At 39.3% G+C, this 10209-nt stretch overlaps 2 protein-coding genes across 3 annotated transcripts in view; one reads left to right on the top strand and one right to left on the bottom strand.

Annotated features, from left to right (window-relative positions):
* The window catches only part of si:ch211-71n6.4 (para-nitrobenzyl esterase), a 10652-nt gene extending 2139 nt beyond the window's left edge, over positions 1-8513 (top strand). Inside the window, exons 2-9 of the mRNA XM_017465868.3 lie at positions 985-1682; positions 1848-1943; positions 3292-3488; positions 3924-4123; positions 4220-4278; positions 4382-4549; positions 5570-5791; positions 5878-8513. Coding sequence (XP_017321357.1) covers positions 989-1682; positions 1848-1943; positions 3292-3488; positions 3924-4123; positions 4220-4278; positions 4382-4549; positions 5570-5791; positions 5878-6020 — 1779 coding nt within the window. The 5' untranslated portion in view covers positions 985-988 and the 3' untranslated portion in view covers positions 6021-8513. The remainder of the gene's footprint in view (positions 1-984; positions 1683-1847; positions 1944-3291; positions 3489-3923; positions 4124-4219; positions 4279-4381; positions 4550-5569; positions 5792-5877) is intronic.
* arfgap2 (ADP-ribosylation factor GTPase activating protein 2) overlaps positions 8367-10209 on the bottom strand; it is a 19650-nt gene continuing 17807 nt past the window's right edge. For both annotated transcript variants that reach the window (XM_017465869.3, XM_017465870.3), the window contains one exon: positions 8367-9868. In XM_017465869.3, coding sequence (XP_017321358.1) covers positions 9848-9868 — 21 coding nt within the window. In that variant the 3' untranslated portion in view covers positions 8367-9847. The remainder of the gene's footprint in view (positions 9869-10209) is intronic.

Here is a 10209-nt window from a genome sequence, read left to right as displayed (position 1 = left end):
TTCCCCCCCCACAATAATGTCTTTCTTCTTGCCACTCATCCATAAAACCCAGCTTTGTGAAGTGTCAAGGCTATGGTTGTCCTGTGAACAACTTCCCTTATATGAACTGTGGATCACTCTAGCTTTTTCAGAGTTACCCGTTGCCTCTTGCTGGCTTCTCCTACTAAACTCCTTTCCTGGTCATTGGCTTTTGGTGGACGACCTTCTCTAGGCAGCCTTTTGCCATATTCTTTCCAATTTTTTAACTCATGGACTTAATAGTGCACCACAGGGTGTTCGCAGTTCAAATGTTTGTTTTTTTTTATAACCATACCCTGAATGATACTTCCCAGAACTTTGTTCCAGACTTGTTTTAACATGTTCCTGTTTATTTAGTTTTGCTCTCTGACCGCAACTGATTGCAACAGAACCAATTTCTTTCTTCTTCCTTCAGTTTCTTTTTTTTTTTTTTTTTTAGCAGTTCAAGTGAGATGAATACATATGCAAGGCACTGTAATTTATATGGTACCTGAAATGCTAGGTGCATTGAGAATGTTGGTGGTATCATGTTATCTCACGCTTTACTACTAACTCCAACCCATTTGTATTTATTCATTTGAAGGATACTTTTATTCAAATTATCTATGAGTTCAAATTAATTGTAGGATGAACAAAGAAAGCCTAAACACCATGTTTAAATGTCCAACTGACTAAACGCTAATGCTTGTTTGGTGTCATTTTCTGCATTCAAAAACATTACAAATAGTAGTCATGAAACAGTTCAAATATGAATGATACAATCTTATAAGTCATAATCTTGCAGTTTGCAATAATAATAGTGATACACAATAACGACAGTAGAATGTAAGCAGTTTGGTAATGGCATGTTAAAGTTGACAGGTTCATTTTCTTATTTATTGTTAAAACAGTAAGGTCATATCAAATTTTAGAATTGAAACCTGACATGACATTGATATATTTACTGTATATACCTGTGTGGCTTAGAGAAATGAACGAGGACGCGTTTGAGGTCCCTGAAAGGAACGAGTACCGCTACCTCGTTCAGGATGAGTCTGAAGAGGAGGTCCAATATGCCCACCGCTACTACGTCAGCCCGTTCCTACAAGTGTCCCGCAGGTGTATGTTTTTGATTGGCTGTGGCGTTCTTGCCCTTCTCACTCTTGCTGGATACCTGGCTTACCTGGCTCAGACTCCATCCCGTGGATATGCCACAGTGCTTACAGACTGCGGCTTGCTGCATGGACGAAGGAAAGACGGTGCCTACTCCTTCAAAGGTATCCCATATGCCGTGCCACCTGTTGGCGAACACCGCTGGCAACCTCCAGCGGACCTGAAAGCAAATGGAAAGTGCTGGGATGGCGTTTATGATGCCACACATTTTCGTAGCATGTGTGCCCAGGTGCGGCCTCTGAGGGAAAACGGGCACGTGATGGGTCAAGAGGACTGCCTGCACTTGAACGTCTGGACACCCACCTTGCTGCCTACTAGTGCCCTGCCTGTCATGGTGTGGATCCATGGAGGACACTTGCACATGCTGAGTGGACAGGAGAAAGGCTACTCGCCCACTGAGGAGCTGGCGAACCGAACACAAACTGTGTTTGTCAGTCTGAACTACAGGCTTAATGCATTTGGCTTCATGGCTCTGGAGCTGCTGAGAAAAGGTTCTCCCACCAATACCTCAGGTCAGTCCTTCATCTTTTCAACGCAGCTGTCAGATTAGATCTACATTTGTAGTTACAGTATAGTTAAAGTAGTTATAGACAGATGTGCTCAAAGTGTTTGTTCCTTGTTTTATAACCAGGTTGATTTGGTACAGGATTACTAAAGTGGATCATTTTTTAATGCAGGGAACTACGGCTTCATGGACCAGATTCAAGCTCTTCAGTGGGTTCAAAAAAACATCCATGTGTTCGGTGGAGACCCAAAGAAAGTCACCATATTTGGTCAGAATTCAAATAAGTTTTCTATAAAAACTAGCTCCTCTATACTTCTTTTTAACACATGCTGTATGTACAGTGCAGTGCATTCCAGCATGTTGGATTTAAAACAAACAATGACTATGACCTGTAATTATTTCACTCATATGTTGGTTGTGTATGTCCATATTAGATGGATTGTGTACACGACGGGATGATGTGGTGCATTACCACCCTGATGTTGAATATTTTCCTGTAACAGTGTTTTATTCCACTTATACCACAGTGATTGGCTAATAAAGGGAAATAACTTTATCACTTACTGTATGTTATAGCAACAATAAACAGTCATTTCCTCACTTGACCACCCCCACCCTCCCTCCCTCTCTCTCTCTCTCTCTCTCTCTCTCTCTCTCGCTCACTCACTCACTCACTCACTCACTCGCTCTCTCACCTGCTCGCTCTCAAGAAACGTTTTACAGAGAAACCAGAAAGCATAAACTTACTGTCCTGAAGACTTTCCTGAGCTGGGAAACTTTGTAAACTACTTTCAACCGAGACTCTTTCCATAAATCCTAAAAAAAAAAAAAAAAATTTTTTAAAGATTGCACATTTTTCTTTGTCTAACGACACCTTTTTAAAAATAATAATAATAATAATAATTTTAATTGTATTTATTATAAAGTTTATTATTAGTCTTAGATTATGTAGAGCGTCTGCTGTACATGTCCCTGCTGTTGCTATAGAAGTAATAACATATAAGAACGATCACATTGCTATTCTCATTTATGATACAGCTGGAAATACTTTCTGAGCCGGGCTGTTATACAAAAATAATGCACACCTCCTGACCAATCAGATTGAAGCATTCAACTGTGGTATAATAGTATAATGGTGGTATAATGGTATAATTAAGAAAAAATAAATAAATAAAACACCTTCTGACCTATCAGAATTCAACAGTGCAGTGATATAAACATATTTACAGACTGCACTGTAAACTATGCAGTACTGTCCGGTTACTTTTTATTTATGCCTTAGGGTGGTGAATGTGATTTTTTTCACAATAGGACACATTTTTGGATCACTATGCCTTTTTGTTCCTGGAAAAACATTTTTGTTAACCAATCCCTGCCATGTGATGGATGTGTGGTCTCATGCTTCTTTCACTCCTGAGCCACTTAAAAATCCCTACAGAGTTTCCAGACAGGAATGATGTGCAGCCCTGCATTGCATTTCACAAACTTCACAAAATAGATGCTTATCTAAGAACATGTCCTAACAAATCAAGATCACCGAGTATGGCATCTTGCATTGTATGCATTCACCGGTGTGGTTAGCTGACTAATGTTACCATTTCCAATTCTTTTACAAGGAGGAACGTCAGTATGGGCTTTGATGATTTCGCCTCAAGCTAAGGGTCTGTTTCATCGTGCAATTGGAATGAGTTCCTCATTCGTCTCTAACGCCTCGTTGGACTCAGCCGAACAAGACAACCTAGTGTTCTTGAAGAGATCCGGCTGCCAAGATGCCACCTGCCTTCGAAAGCTCAACATAACTCGGATCCTCCAGGTGAAATACACACAGCCAAACCCTGGCTCCTCTTCCAACCCTTTCCCATCATTTGTCTTCTGTTTCAGATTCCAAAACACCTGAAACCAGTAATCAATTGCAGGATTACCACCATAGCCAGTCTCAATGTACAGACTTTCAGCTGAAAATAAATTCTTCCAGTCAGAGTTTATTTGATGTCAGAAGCTTAAATCCAAACTCAGTTTTGTAGTGGGTTCTGCTGTCACTAATAAAATTGAAAGAAGTTCTTGATCCAGAGGAACCCCATCCAGTCCACATTTGTCTTTGGTTCTAGCTTCCAAAACACCTCGGATCATTAATCAAGCTTGTGCAGCCATTGATTACCTAGTTCAGGCTTGATTCAAGCAAAGAATAGAGCTTGTGTGTAATGTGTAAAGAAATTAAAGAATACCCTTTCCCTTTTTGTCCACCCAGGCCATTCCATGGGAGGAATACCCATCCTGGGCCAAAGATGGACTAACAGACATCCCTGTTAAAGGGAAGTCATATGGTCCAGTTGCAGTTTTAGATGGTCATGTTCTCTCCACTCTTTCATTAAAATCTTGGGAGAAAGGTGGATTTTACAATGACGTTCCATTCGTGGTTGGAACAGCAGAGCAAGAAACTGACTTCAGGTAAATATTACAAGCTACATTTGTTTGCCATCAAGACAACACAAAATCATGGAAATAAATGTATGCATGGGTCTTGATCTTCTCAACTCTTCTCAGTCCACCAATGAAGAACATCTCCACCTGGACATGGGGCGACTACCATTTTTTTCTATCAGGTATCCTAGTTAGTGCTATTACTACAATACCTAAAGCACAATCGGAAAACTCATATTCTTCTCAACTATCTCTCTCTCTCTCTTTCTCTCTGTGTGTGTGTAGAGAAGCTGAGGCCATTTGGAGAGGATGTGCTGTCCCAGGCCCTGAGGCTGTATAACAGTTCTGCTCCATGCCAAACCAATGACCGCTGTCCTGAAAGACTCTACACAACTTTAGTGTCAGATATGAGAGCCAGCTGCCCCAGTAGCCACCTGGCCAAGCAAGCTGCAGGTCCACATAAACCCATCTGCCTTATGACCTTAAAAAGCTGTGGTTCTTCTCTTATTGTGTGTTATAAATCCTAAACATGAGGCATATTTTTATCATCTATTATTTATATAAACCAAATTCTGTTATAGGCTTCACGTCTTTCAGGTCTTGAAAACACTTGGTTCGAACCTTCTGTTTAATACATGCCAAGGTTGAGCAACTGCTCCAGCTAAGGTTGGCAGCCAAGTTTTGAGCCCAATTACATCTTTTTTTTTTTTTTTTTTTTTTTAAAAACCACACACACACACACACACACACAGAAAAAAAGACCTTAAATTAGCCCCAAAAGAAACAAGTTCACCATGGTGTGTGTGCATTTCTGATTTGCAGTATCTGCAATACATCTTTTTTTTTAATCATCACCTGGTATGGTCGTGAGCCACTCTATAATACCCATTTCCCTCTCACAATCTTTGCAATATATCTTACAACAGAAATGGTATTGTAGATACATTGTCTGTACTTAGACTTTCCCTTTGCTTGCCATAGCCTATGTTTGTTGCTATTGAAGTAGATTTAATTTAGACTTTAAATTGAATGAATGACCGTATTGTGATTATTATTATTATTATTATTTTTTAATAGCATTGAATTTATAGGCTCTATATGAACACTTTTTATTAATATGAGCTCAAGTGAAGTTTAATAGATTAGCCCTTGTACAGCTTAGGGATCAAATCTGTCCACTTGTACCCAGAAGGTATTGCGATCTGATGTGGTTTCCATTTCAAAACCAAAATTTGTAGACCAAGCCATTTACAGTTCTAGCAGTTAAATACTACAGTCCAACTCCCTCGGACTCATTAGGGGAATGTAATGAGGATGTGTTGAAACCAGCATTGGTGCGCAAAATATAGGCCGAGACAAAAGTATGGTCAGCCTATTAAAACTGATTGATATGACATCTGCCAGGTCTAGACAGCCCAGGAGTGAAGTCTTGAAGAGTTGAACTGTCATCTTTTATCTCTTAAATTTTTCCAGAGGTTTTGAAGAGCCCTGTGTACCGCTACCTGGTGACGTACACTCCATCCAAAGCAGCTGATTCATCCACCTTGCTCCCTTATCCAAGCCGCTTCTCCTTCCACATTATGGACAGCTTGGCGTTCTTCGGCGGCCTCGAGATGGCACTCGGCACGATGACCTCTAAAGACAAAGCGTTTCAGCAAACGCTCACAAAATACTTCATCGAGTTCGCAAAAGAAGGTGAGCATCATTTGTTGTCTCAGAAATGTGGTACAGTTATTGAGCATCCTCACAAAAAAAAGAAATCTGACATTTTCATCTCACAGGTAAAATGCCAGAGGATTGGCCCGAGTTCCCGTCCCAGACCGCGATGCTGAATCCGACGCTTTCCGTGGCACAGGATCCTTTAGCAGAGAGATGCGCTCTGTGGGAAAAGAATAACTTTTATTCATACGCCTGGATCAATTAATGTGGTTTTATTCAACTCTCGAAATCATAAGCTTCACTTATCAAATATGCACCAACCATAAGCGGCTACGAAAAGAAGTCTGGCTGTTTCGTATTGCAGTTTTAACTCTCTATGGAGTTGGCCAAAAAATGCAGGGAAGAAGTATTTCATTTGCACTGAGAGTCAAGCACATTCTTTCTTTTCTCTTTTTTTCCTTTTATTAATCATTAAACAGCAATAAGGGAACTTACGTGGTGTTTAATAAGGAAATAAATTTGCTTGACTACAAAGCACATTAATATATACTTTCATATTGGGCTGCACAATAATGTCAAAAAAGATAGATTATTTACCACATTCGGCTAGGGTGTTAGTTTAGGACCAAACTGGTTCCCTTGCACTTTTATTTTTACATTATGAGCCTACAGTTCTTTAAAAGTATATGTCTTTAAACTGGATACCAATGAATTTATTCCTAAATCTTTCATAGGATCGTTTAAACAAGGAATTTAGCATTCCTGAAAATCCTGTCAATTTCAGAAAAATCATCGTATCATACTCGTGCTCCTGAGTGTGTGTGTAAATTTACGTACAAGATGACTAACTAATGTAAACCATGACATATTTGACTATAATGTCAAAAAAAAGTCCGAAAAGAAAGAAAGTGAGCCAACACACACATCAGTTAAGACAAATAAAACTAGTCATTCAATTGTAACGAAAGAATTGGTGACATATAAACAGAATAACCAGGAACCGTAAACAAATGCCTCAGCTGATGGAAGATTAAGATCACGCTTATGAGGGAAAGGATTTGTGTTTTGGTGTGTGTTTCACAGAACACCACTGTTTTGTCTCTAATTCATCTTTTGTCTCTAGATTTTGAGCTTCTGAGGTGCTGTTACACTGCTAAATATTTTTATTGGCATAGACACGAGTCAAAATAATTTCCACTTCTGCCTTTTTGTCCCCACCGTAATCACTGTATGTTTCCAGCCCTCTGTGCTCGCTACCGTTTATGGAGTTTTATTGGCATCACTAAATGCAAATGAGCCGAGGTAAGAATTCGCTTTGCTCTTTACGGGTGATCAACATACGCACGCGAGTGTGAAGAAAATCGGCCTTTCCGGAACTTTTGTAAATCTCGACGAAAGAGTTCTAGTTCAGGTTGGCTTATGCAAACATTTACACACGACTTTACTGAACTTTTTCCAAACGTAATTTGGAACAAATTGGAAGCTCAGGATTTTTAAAAATAAATAAAAATAGCCAATTAAACTTTGGACATGCTAACCAATATCACAGTTATGTATGGAATAAAATAAAGTTACAACGCCAAAGTCCATTATTTTCCTGTAACAGCACATCCTGAAGTGTTTTATTCCTCTTATACCACGGCAATTGACCAACAATTTAAAGTTTCAGTTTATAGTTATGTTTAATGTTTAAAGAAGTTCTTGTTAGTACTTGTACGATAGCAGCTATAAAGAGTTGTTCCATCACCAGCCTCTAATAAGACAGAAAAACACAGCTTGTCTTCTGGCTCTAGAGAAACCAGAAAGCACAAAGTCCTCTTTTCTAAAGATTCTCACATGAGGTAAAACTTAAGTTACTAAGTGCTGACACTGGAGACTCCTTCCATAAAATGTTAAATACACGTCTCCTTACAGAAAACGTCACCATATCAACAATTATGTGCTTTGTTTTGTTAAACACCGGCACTTTTTTATGTGGCGATACAAGTCCCTGTGAAAATTAGCCATTACTGTAGAAAGAGTAACGTACTAGAACAAGCGCATTAATACAAACCTGATTTGGAACACAGCCGGAACTCCCGTCAGAGCTGCTACTGACCAATCAGATACAAGAATGATCAGCGTTAAAATATGACAAATCGTGCAGCCTAACTGTCTTTCATAAATGATTCCTTCCATTGATCGTTGTCGCTGCAAATGATGAAGCAGATCTGTTGTTTGCATTCAGGTGTTATAAATACACATTTCTCTTCCCTTCATCTTGAAGGCTGACTTGCTTGTGTTATCTGTGATCAGAGGGTTCCTGACCCTTCTACGATCGAGGCTGTGATTAGAGAATCATTCTGTAGGTCTGGGCTGTGTGCTTCTCCATTAGTTCTCATTCTGTCTTGATGATTGGACAGGTTGACTTGTTCGATATGTGCAAGAAGACTAGATGAAAGGTTCTCCCTGAAAGAGAGCGCATGAAAGCACTGACATGTGGAGACCCACATCAAAGCCCTGATTCTTTCATTTTGTGCAGCAGCTTTATGGGGTCAGAACCTACACCACTTTTTTTTATTTCCTTTGGGACTTGTTAAATGTTATGCTTTCGGTCACTGTTAATTTGTGCTTTCTTTCTTTTTAAAAAAAAAAAAAAAAAAAAAAAGTTTTTAATACAGTGATGTCAAATGATTGCATTTTGGAGGTTAACTTTTATTTACATAAAACTTAATTTTTTTTTCCACAGATCTACAATAAACACCTATTTTCAGGTGAAGTCGAATTAACGTCCTTTATTTTTTCAATTTCACAAACAAGACAAATTTCATGAATATGGACGTTGAGATTTTTCAAGAGCACACAGTTTCAATCTAAAGGGGGGGGGGGGGGGGACACCTTTTCTAATGCATGTATCAGGAAGGATCACATAAGGATTTGTCAAAATCATTCAGTTCATCTTTAATCCTGTTTAACTCATTAAAATCCACACCAGTCTAAGAACTGATGTACGTGTAAGAGGCTGCAGACGCCTCGTCAAGTCTGTGAACCCCATTCTCGATCTGCATCGATAATATCTGCCAGATTTCCTCTGCTCCGTCTGCAGCTTGTTAAAAGTACGACTTTCTCGAGGTTTGCTTTGAAAGGAGTTTTACGATCACGGGCCTGAACGAGCATGCTTGGAGAAAGATCACAAAACCACGACGCTTTTCAAAATGATTTTCAGACAGCAAAATCTGATGTGTCCATCTTTACGAAAGAGGATGACGTATTGCACGTCGGCTCGTTCTCCGTCCATTCTTTAACGTTCGAAACATCTCGAATTGGTAGATCCTGTACATCTAAAAGCTACCTCACTCATACAGTTTAGGACAATATCCATTTTTAGTCACTGGACCTCACAGATTTCCAATTGAACTTGAAATATAACCATCTTGGTTCCCTTTCTGCGTGAGGTGAATGTACTAGTCATGAATGCACATGCCCATGAAGAATATAATACCACTTAAATACAAAAAAGCAATGAAAACATTGAAGAGCTAAGGATAAGTTTGGATATACATATTTCATAGAGAATACTTAAATCAATTCTATGAAATCTCAGACCAGTAATATGGCATTTAAAAAAAAAAAAAAAAAAAGCCAGCACGGTTAGTTTCAACAGAAAGCACTGCGGTTCGGAAAAACACACTTTCTACAGCTTTGAGGACTTCCAAGGAAAAAAAAACTGAAATACTGTCAGTCAGTGTGTGTGTGTGTGAGAGAGAGAGAAAGAGAGACAGTCAGAGTGTGTGTGTGTGTGTGTGTGTGTGTGTGTGTGTGTGTGTGTGTGTGTGTGAGTGAGTGAGTGAGTGAGTGAGTGAGTGAGTGAGTGAGTGAGTGAGTGAGAGAGAGAGAGAATCTACAAAAGCCTGTAGGCAGACTGGGAAAAGAGATAAGGAGGTCCTGTGTTGTGCAGTCTCCTCCTTTTCTTTTTGTTTCTGTATTTTCTCCCTCTGTGCTTCAGGTACAATGCATTAGAGGAGGAAAAAAAAAACAAAGCCTGATCCAGTCAGCAGTGTGGTATGTCCTGTTTGATGTCATTTCCTTTCCTGTTCGAATCGTGCAGTCCTGTCAGTAAGAGCCATAGCGGTCCTAAAAGAGAAAGAGAGGAAGTTAGGAGAATACTGCACATGACTGGGAGTGGAACAACAGGAACTTTTCAACTCTCTGATGGTGCTATAACTACAATCTGGACTAGCTTCGAATATATAGTTAAGATTGGAAAAGGGTCACTGTATTATTTAAATCCTATAATAATATAAAAGAGTGAGAAGTAGTAATTGCCATGATTATATTGTAAAAGCAACTTTTAAATTCTCCCTTTCTCCTATCCAGAGATCAGCCTCGCTGATTTAGATAAATATATGTCCAGTATTTTTATTCTTTTACGCCTCATTAGTGTGAGAAACCCGTTAACGTGTCATTCAACTCCC

Source organism: Ictalurus punctatus, chromosome 4 (assembly GCF_001660625.3).
Source record: "Ictalurus punctatus breed USDA103 chromosome 4, Coco_2.0, whole genome shotgun sequence".
NCBI lineage: Eukaryota > Metazoa > Chordata > Actinopteri > Siluriformes > Ictaluridae > Ictalurus > Ictalurus punctatus.
Note: the sequence above shows the minus strand (reverse complement) of the source record. Positions and strands in the feature narration are given on the sequence as shown.